Source organism: Astatotilapia calliptera, chromosome 5 (assembly GCF_964374335.1).
Source record: "Astatotilapia calliptera chromosome 5, fAstCal68.1, whole genome shotgun sequence".
NCBI lineage: Eukaryota > Metazoa > Chordata > Actinopteri > Cichliformes > Cichlidae > Astatotilapia > Astatotilapia calliptera.
The window spans coordinates 19,326,956-19,347,877 of NC_137426.1; the positions used below are offsets into that span (position 1 = coordinate 19,326,956).

The 20,922-nt window shown below is 40.7% G+C and overlaps 1 protein-coding gene across 1 annotated transcript; it reads right to left on the bottom strand.

The window, feature by feature from the left end:
* Positions 1-564: 564 nt before the first annotated feature.
* Positions 565-16,604, bottom strand: LOC113022424 (inter-alpha-trypsin inhibitor heavy chain H3-like). The gene is made up of 20 exons (XM_026167816.2): positions 16,444-16,604; positions 15,920-16,080; positions 15,686-15,790; positions 13,592-13,754; positions 13,387-13,497; positions 12,170-12,298; positions 11,937-12,053; positions 11,674-11,842; positions 11,470-11,580; positions 11,134-11,315; positions 10,850-11,029; positions 10,637-10,758; positions 9,470-9,714; positions 8,885-8,941; positions 8,714-8,755; positions 8,120-8,230; positions 7,863-8,040; positions 1,179-1,327; positions 895-979; positions 565-803 (listed from the first exon to the last, which is right to left on the bottom strand). The coding sequence occupies exons 1-20, from the start codon at positions 16,513-16,515 to the stop codon at positions 689-691; spliced, it is 2,604 nt and encodes an 867-aa protein (XP_026023601.2). The 5' UTR covers positions 16,516-16,604; the 3' UTR covers positions 565-688.
* Between the last annotated feature and the right edge of the window lie 4,318 nt (positions 16,605-20,922).

Genomic DNA, 20,922 nt, shown 5'->3' on the forward strand with positions numbered 1-20,922 from the left:
TGAGTGATGAACACCTCCGATCTGTTCTGAGAATTGCCACAACAAAACTAACACCAGACTTTGATGCACTGGCAAAAAAGGTTGATCAACCACACTGTTACCACTAAAAGTAAATGTAAGTATTAACACTGAAATTCCTTTGTAAACAATGAATGGCGAACCCGACCACATTGTCATACTTTCCAGCACAGTGTAGCCCCTGAGTTTGCACAACCCTTTTCTACAGTATAACTCTCTTTCAGACAAATCACCCAGCAAAGCATATTTCATTTAACTAAAATAATCTAATTAGTTTTAACTTTCTGTTTAACAACAAAGTGTAGAATAAATGCCTATTAATCTCTTAATAGTAATCTCTTAATCTCTAACCTCTTACTCTATCTATTGTCATTTATTAGATTTGGGTCAGATTAGAAACTTCACTGAAGTAACACAGTGGATTTTTTCTGTGTAATCGTTTCATTAGAATTCACATGGTTAGATGTATTATTTTGGCACCACAATCTCCAAATCCATATTTCTTTATTTTCTTTCTTTCTTTAATAAAATTATGTAGACATGAGCCATTTTGCAATCTGGGATACTTTATTTGTTCATTTGAACAGGTGGAAGGACATTTTCCACAGTAAGAAAATGTTTTCTCTACTTTTAAACCAAATATTTTCTAGTAATTCAGCATAGTTCACACTTAAAGTTGTGCCACGAAAAAACCTGCCAGTGGCCTCTGCAGGGCAGAATCAGCAGACATAAGCCAGCAGTTCTTTGTGACAGGAGGGTCGACGCTGTAGTCAGTAGCGTTGTCACTACAAAAGCAAAACAAGCTCATGTCTTGGTGGAATCTTAAACAGTTTTATGTTTTGAATGAATAAACTGTAAACATTACAAAAAATTTACCTTGTAACATCTATCTCTTGGTTTTTAATCTTTAGTTTTGTGACAGGAACTTGCTGCACCACCTCATACACTGCTGGCTTTACAGCTGGAAAAAGGGAGTAAAACAATGAAACAAGAACTGACACTGAAAACCAGATACTAAAACAGACACAGCAACAAGGTACTTTTACAGAAACCACTTATGCTCAGTGCAAACTTTGTTAATATTCTTAACATGACACTGACAAATTCATTTATTTCTTAAGCAATGAACAAAGTATGTGCATGCATGTCGTTTCACTCACCTAAAAGTCCTTCGATGTCGTTGGTTGAGGGTTGCTGTCTTAAAACAGGCCAAAGGAGTCTTTGGCCATTTTTCTCATGTTGTGAGATGACCAGGAGAATGTCATCAGATGCAATGTGAATTTCAGTGTCACGCACAATCACTGTCACACTGGAAAAATATGGACTTTATATGAATATTTTAAAGCTCTTTGAAGATTTTAAAAACCTTCACAGATCATTTCACTAGTCTTGGCTGACTACTGTCCGACTGAGGGCTGTAATAGACATTTCACAATGTCACAACTCCATGTAATCCAACAAACTTGCTTCTACCTGGAAGGTACAACAAGGCAATGATACGGTAATAGAAACTTTTCTAAGCTTGACAAAAGCTAGTGTCATTGAAAATAAGTCAAGCCACTTTTTGTGGTTCACCATGAGTGTGCAGGGCCTTTGATTCAAGCATTGGTTGTAAAAAAAAAAATTCATGAAATTAATGAAAACTTTATAAATATTACAATCCCAAAATATCAGCACACACCTTTGGATTTCCTCCTACTCGATCGAAGATTGATAATCGTCACTTATGTATCTTTACTTGGGTGTTTCTGTATAGATCTGCATACATGCATGCATCCCTGACAGTGTTTTGATGATTGTCCTACAGGCCTGTCCTCCAAGCCTCTGGGAAATCTGCATGTGCATGTGCTCTAGTGCAGCTGCCAGGCATCTCGATACCTGGTGGTGTGTCAAGTTGTATCTTCTATGTGTCAGACTGGTATTACAAGCAATCAGTAGCTGTGTCCCAATACAGGGGCTGCATCCTTCGGAGGCCGCATTTGAAGGCCGATTATGTCCCAGCCAGGTGACGAAGGCTGTCCCAATTCGAGGGCTGCTCCAAATGCGGCCCACAAATGTGTCCTCCTATTCCCCCGATTTGAAGGATGGGTCAAGTGGTCAGGCCCAGCATATCCCAGGATTCATAGCACAGCGGTGGATAGTTTTTGTTTGTTTTTTTTGAAAAAAATGGCCAACGGCTGAAGGGGGGCAGCCGAAGAGTACATATTTAAAATTAAGTATTGAATTTTATATCACTTATTTATGTGGCAATGCAAATGTTTTAATTAGAGATGGCACGATAACACTTTTTTTATGTCCGATACCGATACCGATATCATAAATTTGGATATCTGCCGATACCAATATGAATCCGATATAGTGTTTTTTAATCAACAAAACTGTTTTTTTAAATATCTTGCTGCATTTTGTATAAGTTCATACTCAAGTTTAAAACAACAACTACACTAAAGCTATTCTGTTATACCTGTATGCAAAAAAAAAAAAAATTTCATAGTTCAGCAATACTGATCAATCTAATAAACTTAAACCTACACCATCCTCCCTATTCTGGCATTTTAAAGAGTACTTAGCGTAAATATTAAGCAACCTAACTAATAGGGTTCCAACTCCCAGCAACAACAAAAATAAATAAATAAAAAATGGGGAACCACCCCTCACGCTCCACCTCATGATGCTTAATCAACGTAATCAACCTTAATTTGATGCAGTGTGAAAAAAATGCACAGAAATCAATTATTTTTCAAGAAATATTAAATAGATTCAGCATCTTTCTTCAACAGAATTGCAGACTGCACAGATGGTACCTTCCCAAAGGAAAAAGTACTATAGCTTACTAGGGTATATATATATATATATTAGACTTAATAGTTACTATATACAGTAATGGACTTCTATTCATTTTGCATCAAATTAAAACTTTGGGTGTCAGATAATTATTTATTAAAAGCTAGACATTTTAAATGAGAATAAGAAAGAAAAGTATGTCTTTGTGCCCCCTTTTCCCTGTTAATGCCCTATCGGCCCCCCTGGCTAAACTTTGCTAGATCCGCCCCTGCACAGTTACCAGCCGTCAGCTACATAGAAAAAGATCCTCGAGTAGAAAGTAATATTAAATAAATTCTAACAACAGCTTATCAAGCTTAAACGTGCTGCTGTTGTTTATCCGCTGGTTTCCTCTTTCTGGTGCAAAGTGGGCCAAAAACAAACAAGAGAGACCGACTCGCGACAGAAAAGCCGATCAGCTGATCATTAAGCAGTTTCATGATTGAAGTAGCAGCAAGAACAGGCAGTCGCTTGTTAAGCTTAACGCAGGAATGCTTTACATTCAGAGATGGACTTACACACTTTCTTTACTTCTCTCGGGGATAACTTTGTCGGAGATGAAATGCCGGGTTGCTAGCGAAGCTCCACATGCTATCCAGACCACCGACAGGTCCCGCATGCCACAGCCGCTCTATCACGTGATGCATACTGCTCCGACGTGCTAACGTTCTGAGGCGAGTTACGGCGTGTTGCAAGTTTTGTGAGGTGCTTTCGTGATATTTAATGGATCGGATTACATTTTTTATTTTTCTCCGATATCCGATCCAGTAATTTAGGTCAGTATCGGACCGATACCGATACGTAATATCGGATCGGTCCATCTCTAGTTTTAATAACAAAGAACATTAAAACATTACTGTTGGCCACATGGTGGCAACGTCACGTGACATTAGTGATGTTAGTGCCAACGGTTCACTTGTTAAGCTAAAAAAAAGGTGCTTTAGTCATAGGAGCCAAACATGTGGCCAATGTACCGACTGGGCCGGCAGCCTTAACATGAAATTTCCCCTTGTGGGACTAATAAAGGTATCTTATCTTATTTAGTACTCCTTATATAACAAACAGAAAATACTCATTCTCTGTTGCTGTTTTTAGTAGTGTTTGCCACCTGAGACTTTCACCTTTCTGTCTGTCCTGCACTTTTCCCTTCTCTCTCTTTTTCTTTCTCTCTGATTGTTAAATAAAAGAATAAGCATAAGTTACAAGTGTGTTTGAATCCTACAGCTTATTGCACATTTGATTTCCATGTTTGAGAACTGCAAGTCACCAGAGTGAGGACAGACTAAGGAACCCGCTGCTGCAGATCATCTGTGAGGTTTTGCACCCCTGATGACCCACCAGGACAAACTAAGCAGAGTCTGAGGAAGAGGTAAATGGTAAATGGCCTGTATTTGTATAGTTCTTTACTTAGTCCCTAAGGACCCCAAAGAGGAGGAGGAAGAGCCAGCACCAGCTGAGAGAGAGTATTCCCTCTTTGTGAAGGACTGCTAGAAATGTTTAAAATAACCAATTGTCTGTCCTAATTATCAGTCTTATTAGGTAATGTTAAAATGAGTTTATCATTCAACTGTTTTTAGAGTCAGAAAAAGTATTCAAGGCCTTCAAGTTAAAAACTATGAAGGCAGTAAAACATGTTTATATTAGGGAATATTTAATATATTAGTCTACATTTTCATTTTTCATTTTATCACAAGCAGACAGTTATCCCAGCTCATAGATTTTCTTTTTACCCATATATGTAAGCATTCAGACAAATTTAATAATGCCAACATATTTACAAAACAATATTTATCTCTCTTATATACAATACATCTATATTTACACTATAAAAGATGTACTGTGTTTGAGATGAAGATATAAAGTGATAGGAATAAATAAATGCAACTTGAATCTTTATTAAAGCTCAGTATTTGAAACACAGTTCAAGTTCAGTGCTGTATGTTTTTAATTTAATACAATAAATTTAATATTGACCATATCATATTTACATGACCAAAATGAGATGGCACAAGTCTCATGAACAACATTAGTTGTTATTACTAATTGTTACTAATTGTTATTTATTACCTAATCTTAAAATTATTGTTTGGTATAGAAATGAAGCCCAACAATCATGTTTTTAAAGTCCTGTGGTCTCAGCCTCAGATACTTAACAAATAAAAAAAACCTCATGAAACAAGAAAAAGATGATTTTTTTTGCCTTCATTCTGTCAAACCATCCTCTATAAAACGTTTCTAGCGGCTAGAAGCATGGTTGCTGGGCAACCTGAGCAGTGCGACTAAGGCTAGACAATCCCATTTAACAGCCTCAGACTTCTGGCCTTCTCAGCCTTCGAAGGACCCAGCTTACGTAGACAGCGGAGGCTGAATCCTTCGAAAGATGCGATTCCTGAATTGGGACACAGCTAATACGTGCTTGAGACTGACTGGAACTGAACAGTGGGGACAGGATGGGACAGGTGATGGAAGGATATCATATGTTGTATGGCTAAAGAAGCTTATCCCATTTGTCTCCGCAGGCCATTTTAAGATGATGCTTCGATCAGTGGTTGTTGATCAATGGTCAGGACAATTTGCATATCAATGGCCAAGAAACTGACCTCACAGCCCATTGTTCATTCAGTGCTAGTTTCAGTCATTGTGCAAATGTACTGTTTATAAAGTTTGGGAAACTTGCAGTCAACTGAGACTGGAAAGGTCACTTGGATGAGTGACAAATTTCTGCCACTGAAAACGCTGATGATGAAAAGAATCTATTATTGCTGTATAAATTGAATTGAATTGGATGAACAGAATAAATTTTTTGGCCTTTCTGCAAGGTGTTCCTAGCTTTTCCCATCCAAAACCTTTTTTGTCCTGGTATATTTGCCTTACAATATTCCAATATTGAAGAGTTGCTGTTGCATCCAGAAATTATTTTGTTGGATTCTTTTTCTTTCCTGTTACTAAAGAGTGAGACCTCTCACCACCATGTTCTTGGTTTCTCTGGGTATCTCAGCTTGAGAGCTTGTGTGTTGGATGGTTAAAGCAAATGACATAATTTGAGCCTTTTAAAAAATATAAAGTAAATATTGTGCTACGAAGCTTATACACTGCTACTGATGTGTTTGTAGTTGTGATAGAAATTAACCTTTTATTTTAATTTTATGGCAGACATGTTTAAATTAGTGAGATTTGGCCAAATCTCACAAAATACTCCGTACAAAAAAGTGTAGAATCAAAATAATAAACGGCCCAAACTGCCCTTTTAAGGTTTCATTTCCCAGCAAATGTTTTGTCATATATATAACTGACATCAGAGATGTATATACTGATTGCCTCATGTAAATCCTGGGAAAAGAACTGAATAAGGGCACACATCTGTAAACAATACTGTGAGAACATACGTTTTGACCATTACAGTGGAGCAAAAAAGTATTTAGTCAGCCACTGATTGTGCAAGTTCCCCCACCTAAAATGATGACAGAGGTCAGTAATTTGCACCAGAGGTACACTTCAACTGTGAGAGACAGAATGTGAAAAATAAATCCATGAATCCACATGATAGGATTTGTAAAGAATTTATTCGTAAATCAGGGTGGAAAATAAGTATTTGGTCAATAACAAAAATACAACTCAATACTTTGTAACATAACCTTTGTTGGCAATAACAGAGGTCAAACGTTTACTATAGGTCTTTACCAGGTTTGCACACACAGTAGCTGGTATTTTGGCCCATTCCTCCATGCAGATCTTCTCGAGAGCAGTGATGTTTTGGGGCTGTCGCCGAGCAACACGGACTTTCAACTCCCGCCACAGATTTTCTATGGGGTTGAGGTCTGGAGACTGGCTAGGCCACTCCAGGACTTTCAAATGCTTCTTACGGAGCCACTCCTTTGTTGCCCGGGCGGTGTGTTTTGGATCATTGTCATGTTGGAAGACCCAGCCTCGTTTCATCTTCAAAGTTCTCACTGATGGAAGGAGGTTTTGGCTCAAAATCACACGATACATGGCCCCATTCATTCTGTCCTTAACATGGATCAGTCGTCCTGTCCCCTTGGCAGAAAAACAGCCCCATAGCATGATGTTTCCACCCCCATGCTTCACAGTAGGTATGGTGTTCTTGGGATGCAACTCAGTATTCTTCGTCCTCCAAACACGACGAGTTGAGTTTATACCAAAAAGTTCTACTTTGGTTTCATCTGACCACATGACATTCTCCCAATCCTCTGCTGTATCATCCATGTGCTCTCTGGCAAACTTCAGACGGGCCTGGACATGCACTGGCTTCAGCAGCGGAACACGTCTGGCACTGCGGGATTTGATTCCCTGCCGTTGTAGTGTGTTACTGATGGTGACCTTTGTTACTTTGGTCCCAGCTCTCTGCAGGTCATTCACCAGGTCCCCCCGTGTGGTTCTGGGATCTTTGCTCACCGTTCTCATGATCATTTTGACCCCACGGGATGAGATCTTGCGTGGAGCCCCAGATCGTGGGAGATTATCAGTGGTCTTGTATGTCTTCCATTTTCTGATGATTGCTCCCACAGTTGATTTTTTCACACCAAGCTGCTTGCCTATTGTAGATTCACTCTTCCCAGTCTGGTGCAGGTCTACAATACTTTTCCTGGTGTCCTTCGAAAGCTCTTTGGTCTTGGCCATGGCGGAGTTTGGAGTCTGACTGTTTGAGGCTGTGGACAGGTGTCTTTTATACAGATGATGAGTCCAAACAGGTGCCATTCATACAGGTAACGAGTGGGGGACAGAAAAGCTTCTTACAGAAGACGTTACAGGTCTGTGAGAGCCAGAGATTTTCCTTGTTTGAGGTGACCAAATACTTATTTTCCACCCTGATTTACGGTTAAATTCTTTACAAATCCTACCATGTGAATTCATGGATTTTTTTTTTTCACATTCTGTCTCTCACAGTTGAAGTGTACCTCTGGTGCAAATTACTGACCTCTGTCATCATTTTAAGTGGGGGAACTTGCACAATCGGTGGCTGACTAAATACTTTTTTGCCCCACTGTATATTGCAAAATCACCTGCCAACTGTTGAGGGATCCTGTCCAGCAGCTTGATATGTCACCGTCTGTCCATCTCGTACAGTGACTCTCTGTGATTCAGCATCAACCTCAACATGCTGATGAGTTTTGAGGTGTATAAAAATTTTGCTGAAACCTCCAGTTGCAATTGAATCTAGCTCACCATTAACAGACAGGTCTAGAACAAAAGAGAAATGCTGCTGTTTAACCACTAGGGGAGAAATATGAAAATACTCACAAGAAAGACTACTACTGACCTCTGCTGTGGTGGTGAAATAGTTTAAGGATTATAGCTCCACTGAAGTCAAAGCAAAGTGGAACAGTCTGATTCCCAGTTGAGTTGAGCAAAAACCTGTGGAGAAGAGGAGCTGGAGGTATAGAGACAAAAAGTTAGACTGGAATCTGAAAATAAAGACCTGTGCAATCAACACCTACTCAACTCTTTTAATGCATTGGGCATTTTTGAATTTTTTTTTCAGAGTTTTGGAAAAGTAAACATAAAACACTTCTTTAATTTTACATACTTTGTCTATTTCACAATTCTGAAAATGAATCAATTTTTATATTAAAAAAAAAAAAGTTTCCCATGCAGTCATAGAATGTTAGAAAACTTGCCTTAAGTTAAGAAAGTGTCATGGTGATATAGATTTTTTTAAATTTTCACCTATAAATACAAGTTTTCCAATAAAAGTGTAAGAGACTTTATCATGCATAGCACTAAAGACCATTTTATCCAAAAATTGTTTTTCCCCTTTTCTTTTTTTTTGAGGATTTTTTTTTCCAAAGTCCCCTCTTTAAAGTCTTTGATTTTCTTAGAAAAAAAAAAGTATTCCATCTATGCAATACAGTACCGTCAGTTACTTCAATTGGGACATGGGTAGCCTTTAAATAACCTGCAAATAATTTAAACAGCACTAGTTACATAGCAGAAAATTTCAGATCTCTGGTTGACATTGCATGACAATAAAAAATCTTTGACTGTCTTAGAACAAAAAAAGTATTCCATGTATGCAATACAGTACCTGCATCTACATAGAGCACGTCATCGTAGGAGCTAAACCCATAATGTAAATCAGCAGCTGTAAAAAACATTTACACACATTACATAAAGTTAATATTGCTAGAGGCAATGCAGGGGACATAATAATAAATAAGGATAACTAATTCATTTATAATTGAGTTTAATTAATGCTTTTACTAACATCCATGCCCTGACACTAAAGTTCTTAACTAAATCTTTAAATAGCTCACTCACACACACACACACACACACACACACACACACACACACACACACACACACACACACACACACACACACACACACACACACACACACACACACACACACACCTTTAGTGGTGTCTCCCATGGGGATTTCTAATCCTATGCGGCAGGTGTTCCTGTACACTAACCTAGCCACTTGTACCACCCAATTTAAGCTGCCTCAGCTTGCATCTTACATCCTGCTTCTGTCTGACTCACATCTATTTGACTCAGTCTATTTCATACTCCCTTTCTTTCATTCACAGAACATCTCTGTACTGTAAGCAATCGTCTCCTCAGCTGAACTGATGAATGTTGTTGTATTGGTTTGATTTGCTCACCAGAATGAACCCGCCCACTAGAACCCCCACTAGCAGGAGTAAAGTGTGCTAAATTGGGTTGACCTCCTGGCGACTGCCATCTCCGTGATGTTTCACCTTCCTTTGGTTTATGAAGCACATCTGTGTTTTCTCCTGGAGGCTTTGTGACCACCATAGATGTGAGAGGGGTCACAAAACTGTACTTCAGTGACAGCTCCATAGCTTCCTTCTTCACTTTCTCTTTCTCAGGTCCAGATAATTGAAGCCTGTGTGACAAAGTGTAAAATGGTTTTGTATGTAACTTCACACATTACAGGTTTTAAGCTGAATCCATGTCCTAAAATATGTATCTAAGAGATTTTCTTCACTGAAAGTCAATTCAGCAAAGTTCATAAAAAACACACACAATCTATTGTTTGTTACAGGCAAAATACAGTCTTGCCAAATCATAGAGATCCATTACCAGACCATAGACAGCTTTGCTGTCTATATTGTCCAAATCCTTAGCTTCTGAGAAACATACTTGTATGATTAAGTGTAAAAACTCTGCCTTTAAAAAGATGTGAAAAACATTGTTTTTGAAATTTAAGGAGATGAGTGATGATGAACAAACATAATTGTACTAATATAATTTTATGTGGGAGATGTACATGACTATTTAATAGAAAGGTAAGAAATGGAGATGTTGATGTCAAACTATTCAACACTGAAGAGAACACAGTTTATTACTGCAGGCATATTATCTGATGTCCCTTTAACAGACTTCTACTTGGAATTTTGGGACTTAATTTCAACCTGCTGCCCTGATCTAACAAACTTAAAACATATTGTCTTACTGCAGTTCACCTGTCTTTCTGACACCTTGTATATTCAAATTTCATTCTATACATTCAAGTTTCAGTCTGTATGTTTACATTTAATTCTATATATTCAGACATCCATTCAATATATCCAGACTTTTCTTATAATGTATATATAATGTGATCCTAAACAGCATTCAATGATTATATATGCTTAAAATATCAGAAAAATAAACAAAGAAAAGTATAAAATAAATACAGTTTTATATTTTTATTTTATTTTATAGTGTTTTGAAGACACTGATGTAGAGGTAGAAATTTTAAAGACATAACAGCTGATAACACATTTCAGAGTCATACAAGGAAAGATGCTGTAAGTCAAACTCACTCTTTGTCCAGAAGCTGTTTAACTGTGAGGTACGCCCAAACCCTCTGGATACGGTCATCAGACACTGTTTGAGTGGATTCCACGGTTTCATTTGGATTAGAGAATATTATTCTTCTATTACTCTGTAATAATTTAAATGCAATGTAATGTCAGTCAACAGGGAAAACGGTTTAAGAAGAGTACTCCTGATGAGTCCTGTGGATTGATTCTTACCGAAATAGCCACAACTTGAGGGGTGAAGGTTTCAATATTATTATCTGTGATCTGTCCGGTCACCACAATCTCAGAACCATTATAATACTGACTGAACTTAGTCTGGGTTAGATTGGTCGCACCCACATAGATCATTGTCACATCTGTCAGTAGAGGTGTGGCCACCTCTTCATAGAAACCCTGTTGACATACAGTGTGGAAGTGATACAAATCATGCTTTTTTCTTCTTTCAATTCTCAGGGGTTTCAAATCACATAAAAGAAGAGCATGCATAATTTAAATACCTTCAGCTGTAAATCAGCATCAGAGTCTTCATAAATCCGTCGTGCCACACCGTTATTTTGCAGCGACATTTTCTCAAGGAAATTGAAATTAACATCAAAACCGAAACCGAGACAGTACAGTGGGAATTTGCCTGCAATAGCCTGTCTTACATTTGACTGGATTTTCTCCAGATTTGTCACCCCTGAAAAAAGACAAGACATACCCAGTTCAGCTCAGAAACAATGTAGTCTCATAAGTCATAATAAATCAGGACTTTTAACCACAATAAGCTCATAAAGATCTCGGTTTCATGAAATATTTGTGTACATTTGTTTACAGATGTGTTTTATTACAACCTGAGGTTGGGTCTCCATCTGTGAGAAGTATAAGGATAGATGCTGAACCTTCTCTGTTATGTGCATTCAGCATACGTGCTCCTTGCACCACTGCTTTATTTATGTCTGTGGCTGAAATGCAACAACAACAAATGCATTTTCAGTACTGCTATTCTCCTCCCAACTGTTGATATTCCAAAATGTGTATTTACTGCAACTTCTCACATCCTCTGTCTTGAATATTGCGTGCAAAGTTTTTGGCACTTTCCAGGTTTTTGCTGTTGGCCTGAACGAGTTCTCGCTTCCAGTAAGAAATTCTGTCATCAAAAGTGATCAGACCAAAGTGATCATCTTCTGCCAGATCATTCAGAATGTGGATTAATGCGGTCCTAGTCTGGGTAAGAAAACATAATTCATGGCTACATATTGTTTTTCTTTTCATTAAAAATGTAAAATCATATCAGAAACTGACCCTTCAAATACTTTACCTGCTCAATTTTTCTCCCCTCCATTGAGCCACTTTGATCAATAACAAAGACGACATTTTTTGGTATCCGTGGAAGATCAGATGGTGCAAAATGATGAACAAAGTACCCGTCAGATTTCTAAGGCGGCGTTATGAAAAAAAAACAAAAAACAAAACTTGATTGGTTATAGGATTATTCAAGAAGCTTTTTAGCCCAAGTCATACGGTTTGTGTTGCTAAAAGACCAGGGTTTACCTTGATGTGTCCCAGTCCATTATCCCTGTTAACGTCATAAACAATAACCAAATCTCCATTCATACCCTGATCTCCACAGCTGTCACACATTTTCTGTTGGTCGACTGTTGGATAGAAATACACCCACGCCTGGAAACAGAGTGAATCAGAGTTTAGGAACTTGGTAGAGAGAGATGTCAGTGATTTTATTTTCTGTTTTCCTTTTTGGGCTGATATTTGTATTGTTAAAAATCCTAAATGAAACATTGTCAGAATTACTAATTTGTCTCAAATTAACGCAACATGACTTTACATACAAAGAGTGTTGGAGAAGCCCAACCTTTAGAAGAAAATGGAATGAGAATGTATTCAAGGATTAAAACATTAAACCAGATGTCATTAACAGGTGGACCATGGTCCAGGTTTTGAAAAAGCATTGGATGTGAGTTTAGCCATCCCATTACTACTCAGCCAATCAACTCTGTGGATTCCAGGTGATAAACACTGGTCTCTACAGTGCCAATAGTTGAGATGTAGTAAGTTGAAAGGATAGTATAAGAAGAAAAGATACAACACATGCAGTTTTACCTGCGCTTTAGGCAATTATAAACTGCCTGAAAGAGCAGTTTGTAAGAACTGATCTTTCCACTCTCTGGATTCAAATGGTTCCTGGGACAACTTTTTCAGGTTTAAGGAAAGTAGCCTTATGTATCCTGACAATGTTTGGCTCCACACACAAAAGCAAGGCAGTTTTGTCCAAAGTGAACATAATCAAACTAATCATCAGTGTGCACCTCCACAGGTGTATGAGAATTTTAAGCAATGTTCAGTTCTATGCTGTGTGACCAATAATCATTTTGGAATTATTTTTCAAATTATTTGTCAAAAGGTTTTGCAATTGTACTGATTTCATTTCATTTGACAGTCTAAAATCGCAAACGAAATAATTTCACATTATGATAATCCGGATCTTTGCTTAAAGAAATGTTAGCTGAATACCCCTGCTTTCAACCCAATTCTTCTGTACAATGATGAGAAATGAGCTATAATTTTGGAAGAAATATCATCATTACCGTAATGGTTATTTGTGCATTTTGATCATTTTATAATCATACATTTTACACTCTGAGATTAAGCTGCGTCTTACTGCAAATTAATAATGATCTGTTAGTACCTCACACTGTCTATTAGAAAGCTGATAATTGTTTTACTGTTCTACAACAAAAAGATTTCAGTACCTGTTTATCTGCATGTGTTTTGGTGATGGCATTAGCGAGGGCGTTGGTGCTCAGGCCTCCTTTCACATCGATGAAACTGATGCCGGCTTCTTCGTGAATGTACACATCCACCTGGTAATAAATACAATAAAGTAAAATAAAAGATCTCATCATGTGTGCTGTTATCTCAGCATTTTCCACTAATAGATACCAAAAAGACAGTCACCTTGAAGTCTCTGACAGGCTGCATGGGTCGAGCATGAATTTGCAGCTCGTATTTGCCATGTGTGCGTTTCATCAGTTCCTCATATGTGAGTTCAAAAGTGACCTTTTTGTGAGCAGCCACAGTTACAGAGGTCTTAAATTCCTCCAGTGTCCTCCCTACAGAACTAAAGCAGAAACAATAATCATTTTACTAAATTGTAATTATGGCTGTAGTTTGAACTTGAAAAGGGAATAAGATTAACTCAAATTATGTTTTCCTATTCACAATTAACATTATTTTAGAAAAAAAAGAAAGAAGAGAAACCAGAACAGAACAAGCTAATTTTGAATGACAGTTCCTTGATCATTAATATTAAATTGTCATGACCATTGATTAACAACCACTGATCAAAGTCCATGGATCAAAGACCACTGATCAATGGCCATGAGTACCATTCACAGAGAGTTGGGGAATGGCTGCAATTACACCATTGTAAGATGGCAAAAGATGTAACCTTAGCCCCCCAGGGAACTTGATCCTTGGGGTGGACCAATTTTTGGTGCAGCGTGCTTTGGGGTTTAAAAGCCACAAAGATGGGATGTTTAGAAAAAATGTGTTTTAACTATTCTGATACTCCTGACACACACGGGATCACCAACGGTTTTCACTTAGGCAGCAGTTGTCCTTCTCTCCTGGATCAGCTGGAGCTTTCTTTAGGCGCCTTCCCAGCTTTAGCAAATGTCCAGCTGGGATAGCCACATTTACTCAGGGCCTTCTTGATGTGATGCTCTTCTGCTTCCCTGGCTGCTGTATCTGTGGGGATAGTGTTTGCTCTGTGTTGTAGCATCCCGATAACACCCAGTTTGTGCTCCAGTGGATGATGAGAGTCAAACCTAGTGATTATAGTGTACACTGCTAAGTGCCATGAGGATTGCCATGATTTATACATCGGGGAAACTAAACAACTTCTGGCGAAGCGAATGGCACAAAGCAGAAGGTGAGGATGTAAAAATTCTGGACAAGGAGAAAAGCTGGTTTGAGCGAGGAGTCAAGGAGGCCATTCACGTGAAAAGGGAAAGACCATCTCTGAATTGAGGCGAGGGCCTAAGGGTACATCTTTCGCCATCTTACAATGCTGTGATTGCAGCCATTTCCCAACTCTCTGTGAATGGTACTCATGGGCCTTGATCAGTGGTTGTGGATCAATGGTCATGACAATTTGCATATTAATGATCAAGGAACTGACCTCACAGCCCATTGTTCATTCAGTGGGCTAGTTTTATTGTGCAAATGTACTGTTTATAAGATTGCGGATAAGTGACGAAATATTTCTCCCACTGAAAATGCTACGTCCAGATGAACAGAATCAACCTTTTGGGGGTATTTTGTGTCATGGTCCGGGTGTGTGCCACTGTGTCTCCCTCCGAGCCGGCATCTCCACCCCTGGGAGGGGCCTCAGTGTTCTGCTGATTGCTCACACCTGTGGGTAATTTAGCCGGGGACTTCTCAGCTAACCCTACCACACCAAGCTGCCAAACACTAATCTCTGCCGAAGAGCTCCAACCCAGACGCTGGACCACCTGACAGTCCCATGGGCTGTTCACCCGAACCACCTGCCTGCCTCCCTGCCTCTACGCCAGGAATTTTGGACCACACACCCGGACCACTCACCCCTGCACGTCACCACCGACCACCCGCGGCAAGTACGCAGTACGAAGGAAGATTCAGAACGAACAGCTTATCCATATTTCTCCTGAACCATACCTGAACGTCTGTACTCTATTTACAGTGACTCTGACCCTTTCCCTGGACCCAGTGTGTGACTCTCCCTCCAGCCCAATCCCTGGAACGGCTGTTTCCACTGACCAAGACCAGATTGACCCCTTTGATTCAGTTGTGGCACTTCGCACTTGTTAACCTCACTTTCCAGTTTATGAACACTTACTGAGTAAATAAACGTCGTCTCTAAAACTACTTACGTGCTGTTCGGCGTCCAGCATTTGAGTCCTTTCACTTTTGAGGCGGCCTCGGCCGTGACAATTTTGCTTCTTTTTTATCCAAAAGAGCACTCAGTGTATTTGTACAATATGTATAAGTTAATCATTTAGTTAATACCTGACAAGTCCAGCACTTTCACCACGGGACACAGCTTCAGTGTACTGCTGCTGAGCTTGCTCCTTAGCTTTCACAACACCATCATAAACCTGGCCATCAATAAACCTGAAGAGGACCAAGAAAAGATCTTGTGTGAATACACACTACTGAGTATCCTGTACTTTGTTCTTTAGTGTAGAATTCTTTATTTGCAAATGTCTCTGGATGGTTACAGATCCTTTTAACTTCACACACATTCGAAATTTACTGATGAAGGCATTCTTGGGAATCCGAACATGGAATTCAATTTCCTTTGACTCGTTCATACGATTGGCCACACGGCTTGTGATGACAGTGGTGGCATAACGACTGGTCACTGTGGAGTTGAAGTGAAAGCTGTAGATGTCCCAGTCATCCTGAGCAAACACAGGGGGCACATTTCACAGAAAACCTAACTCTCTCCAGGTCTTTCCAATGTCCAAATAACATGACAGTATTACAAGTTATAAAAAAACCCACATATATATGAATAAATCACTTAATCAAATAATCAGAAAGGCCAATTTATCCTTAACCTAGCACTGACCAACACCTTTATTAAATGCCAAGCTCTAAACATTAAAATAAATTAATAGACCACTTTTTACCCTGATCTCAGACAAAGGATAAAGTAAACATGTGCACACAGTCAGTATTTCTTCACTTCAAAGGATATTACATTATCTTCTATTCTGTTCCCTTGAAGTGCTCTTTTGGTCCTTTGGGTCTACTGAACTTACCTTGTTTGGCAGCGTGGAAGCCAAAGCAAAAAGGAGTCCTATGAGTGTGATTTTCACCACAGTTCTCCCCATGATGCCTCTAACCAAAATACCAGCAAAGCAGCTGATACGCTCTTTTAACCTTAAACAAGGACACTGTTATTATGCACAAAGTTTTTTTAAAGGGCAAACTCACTCGCTTACACAAACATCCCCTCACACAAACATTCCCTGTAAACAGTAATTTACTGCTTACCCAGCACTTTATTAGACCTTTAATGTTTACATTGAGGGTCAAACCTGTGCACTTGAGCCAAACGAGGCCAAACTTTGATCCCACAGCTGTCTTTTTCATTTGTGATAAGCAATAGCACTCTGACAAATCAAAGTGAAAGATATATAGTAACAATCTAGCTTTTCACTATTGGTGAATTTGAGTAATATTATTGTCTCAGAACAAAAAAAGTTTATTTGCAAGTATGAACAGTTTTTTTGAAACAGTATGAATGTGACAAGGACTGGAGTACGGAGCCACACAAGGGACAGAAAAAAAAATTAAGATGAACTTTTGCGAGTGCTCACAAAACTTCTGCAAGATCTTGCAAATGTTTTGGGCGCACCCTTCAGAGGCCACCGGCTCGTCGACCAGGAGGTCGAGGCACAATGTGCCGGGAGTGCGGTGTTCCCCCTGGTTGTAATGAGCCTAGCTTTTTTAAAATATGTGATGTCTTGATGAACCGAGCAGATTTTTTTTTTTCTTTTGGGGGGGTATATATATATATATATATATATATAAAAACACCCAGCACGCCCCTGCGGGCGGTTTATCCTTCAAGCTCGGGTCCTCTACCAGAGGCCTGGGAGCTTGAGGGTCCTGCGCAGTATCTTAGCTGTTCCCAGGACTGCGCTCTTCTGGACAGAGATCTCCGATGTTATTCCCGGGATCTGCTGGAGCCACTCGCCTAGCTTGGGAGTCACCGCACCTAGTGCTCCGATTACCACGGGGACCACCGTTACCTTCACCCTCCACATCCTCTCGAGCTCTTCTCTGAGCCCTTGGTATTTCTCCAGCTTCTCGTGTTCCTTCTTCCTGATATTGCTGTCATTCGGAACCGCTACATCGATCACTACGGCCGTCTTCTTCTGTTTGTCTACCACCACTATGTCCGGTTGGTTAGCCACCACCATTTTGTCCGTCTGTATCTGGAAGTCCCACAGGATCTTAGCTCGGTCATTCTCCACCACCCTTGGGGGCATCTCCCATTTTGACCTCGGGACTTCCAGGTTATACTCGGCACAGATGTTCCTGTACACTATGCCGGCCACTTGGTTATGGCGTTCCATGTATGCCTTGCCTGCTAGCATCTTGCACCCTGCTGTTATGTGCTGGATTGTCTCTGGAGCATCTTTACACAGCCTGCACCTGGGGTCTTGCCTGGTGTGATAGACCCCAGCCTCTATGGATCTTGTACTCAGTGCTTGTTCTTGTGCTGCCATGATTAGTGCCTCTGTGCTGTCTTTCAGTCCGGCTTTGTCCAGCCACTGGTAGGATTTCTGGATATCAGCCACCTCCTCTATCTGCTGGTGATACATACCGTGCAGGGGCCTGTCCTTCCATGATGGTTCCTCGTCTCCCTCCTCTTTCTTGGGTTTCTGCTGCCTGAGGTATTCACTGAGCACTCGGTCAGTTGGGGCCATCTTCCCAATGTATTCTTGGATGTTCGTTGTCTCATCCTGGACTGTGGTGCTGACACTCACCAGTCCCCGGCCCCCTTCCTTCCGCTTAGCGTACAGCCTCAGGGTGCTGGACTTGGGGTGAAACCCTCCATGCATGGTAAGGAGCTTTCTTGTCTTTATGTCAGTGGCTTCTATCTCCTCCTTTGGCCAGCCTATTACCCCAGCAGGGTACCTGATCACGGGCAGGGCGTAGGTGTTGATGGCCCGGATCTTGTTCTTACCATTCAGCTGACTCCTCAGGACTTGCCTGACCCTCTGCAGGTACTTGGTGGTTGCAGCTTTTCTAGCGGCCTCTTCATGGTTCCCATTCGCCTGCGGGATCCCCAGGTACTTGTAACTGTCCTCTATGTCTGCAATGTTGCCTTCTGGTAGTTCAATCCCCTCAGTTCTGACTACCTTCCCTCTCTTTGTTACCATCCGACTACACTTCTCCAGTCCGAATGACATTCCAATGTCATTGCTGTATAGCCTGGTAGTGTGGATCAGTGAATCGATGTCTCGTTCACTCTTGGCATACAGCTTGATGTCATCCATGTACAGGAGGTGGCTGACAACTGCTCCGTTCCGTAGTCGGTATCCGTAGCCAGTCTTGTTAATGATCTCACTGAGGGGGTTCAGGCCTATGCAGAACAGCAGTGGGGACAGAGCATCTCCTTGGTAGATCCCGCACTTGATGGTGACTTGTGCTATGGGCTTGGAGTTGGCCTCTAGTGTTGTACGCCACATCCCCATTGAGTTCCTGATGAAGGCTCTTAGGGTCCCATTGATCTTGTACAATTCTAAGCATTCCAGTATCCAGCTGTGGGGCATTGAGTCATAGGCCTTCTTGTAATCAATCCAGGCAGTGCACAGGTTGGTCAGTCTGGTCTTGCAGTCTCGGCTGATTGTTCTGTCTACCAGTAGCTGGTGTTTTGCGCCTCTGGTATTCTTGCCAATCCCTTTCTGTGTCCCGCTCATGTATTGATCCATGTGCCTGTTCATCTTAGCCGATATGATGCCTGACAGGAGCTTCCATGTAGTACTGAGGCAGGTTATTGGTCGGTAGTTGGAGGGGACCGGTCCCTTCTTGGGGTCCTTGGGGATCAGGACCGTCCGACCTTCGGTTAGCCATTCCGGGTGTCTCTCGTTAACTAGCAGCTGGTTCATTTGTGCTGCCAGACGCTCGTGGAGTGCAGTCAGCTTCTTTAGCCAGTAGGCGTGAACCATGTCGGGCCCTGGTGCTGTCCAACTCTTCATACTGGAGACCCTTTCTTGGATATCTGCCACTGTGATGGTTACTGGACCCTGTTCAGGGAGGTCGCTGTGGTCTGCCCTCAGATCCTCTAGCCACTGAGCATTGCCGTTATGGGTTGCGTCCTTCTCCCATATGCCCTTCCAGTATTGCTCCGTCTCCAGCCTTGGTGGTGCTGTTCTCTTATTGTTCCCTTGCCACTGAGAGTACACCTTTGCTGGTTCTGTGGAGAACAGCTGGTTTATTCTCCTGCCTTCTATCTCTCTGGTGTACCTCCTCAAGCGGCTGGCCAAGGCTGTGAGTCTTTGCTTGGCAGTTTCCAAGGCCTCAGGTATGGACAGCTTGCTGTATTTCTTATGCACCTTCTTTGTCGCACCTTTCTGCAACTCCGTTAGTTGGCTAACCTCCCTCCGTGCTACTTTGATCTTGTCCTCTAGCCTCCTTCTCCATGGAGGGTACTGCCCCTTGTGGCTGTTCAACTTGTAGCCAAGCATCTCACTGATCACTGCTGCTGTATATATATATATATATATATATATATATATATACCCCCAAACTATTATGTCTCAACCAAGTGCTGTATGTTTTTTATATTTTCGGTAGTGTGTCACACAAACAGCAAATGTTGTCAAAAAAGTAAGAAATCTTTGGGGGTGCTTTGATTCATTTTGGGCTAAAGACGGCCCTGCCTGAAAATATAATAAAAGTTTATTTTGCGACCCAGAAAGAGTAATATTAAAACTAAGTAGCTGCCGCCATTGTTGGAAACTGGAACTGGCTGGGCCACGCTATGAATTCTGCGATATGGTTTTTCAATTTTGTTGTCCGGGTGGAAAATCGGGAGAAATTCGGGAGAATGGTGGCTCCGGGAGATTTTTGTGAGGAGCACTGAAATTCGGGATTCTCCCGGAAAAATCGGGAGGGCTGGCATGTATGTACTGGAGACGTCTGGGAAAGCATGAAAAAAAGAGAGATGTGATGTAAATTTTTGTCAAAAATGTCATTTATGACCGGCACCTACCAAGTGATTTGCTATGGGAGGTAATAAAATCTATTACAATTATAAATGTTATCACATTTAATTCAATTCAATCTTATTTATATAGCGCCAAATCACAACAACAGTTGCCTCAAGGCGCTTTATATTATACAGTAGATCCTACAATAATAGATACTGAGAAAACCCCAAAAATCATATGATAGGGGATCATAGTGGGAAGGAAAAACTCCCTTTTAACAGGAAGTTTTGGGCACACGTTATTTTCATAACTGCTTTTGTGTGTGTGTGTGTGTGTGTGTGTGTGTGTGTGTGTGTGTGTGTGTGTGTGTGTGTGTGTGTGTGTGTGTGTGTGTGTGTGTGTGTGTGTGTGTGTAAACAATATTTAACTTTTCACCATTGTGCCCATGAGGCCCTGCAACATTTTGCTGCTCAGCCAGACACCCAACACAAACAACAGGGCATTTACAATGGTACCAGTGCAGCTTTGGATATATGTTTGCAGAGTCCATAAAACAGCTGAAAAAACTCTGGA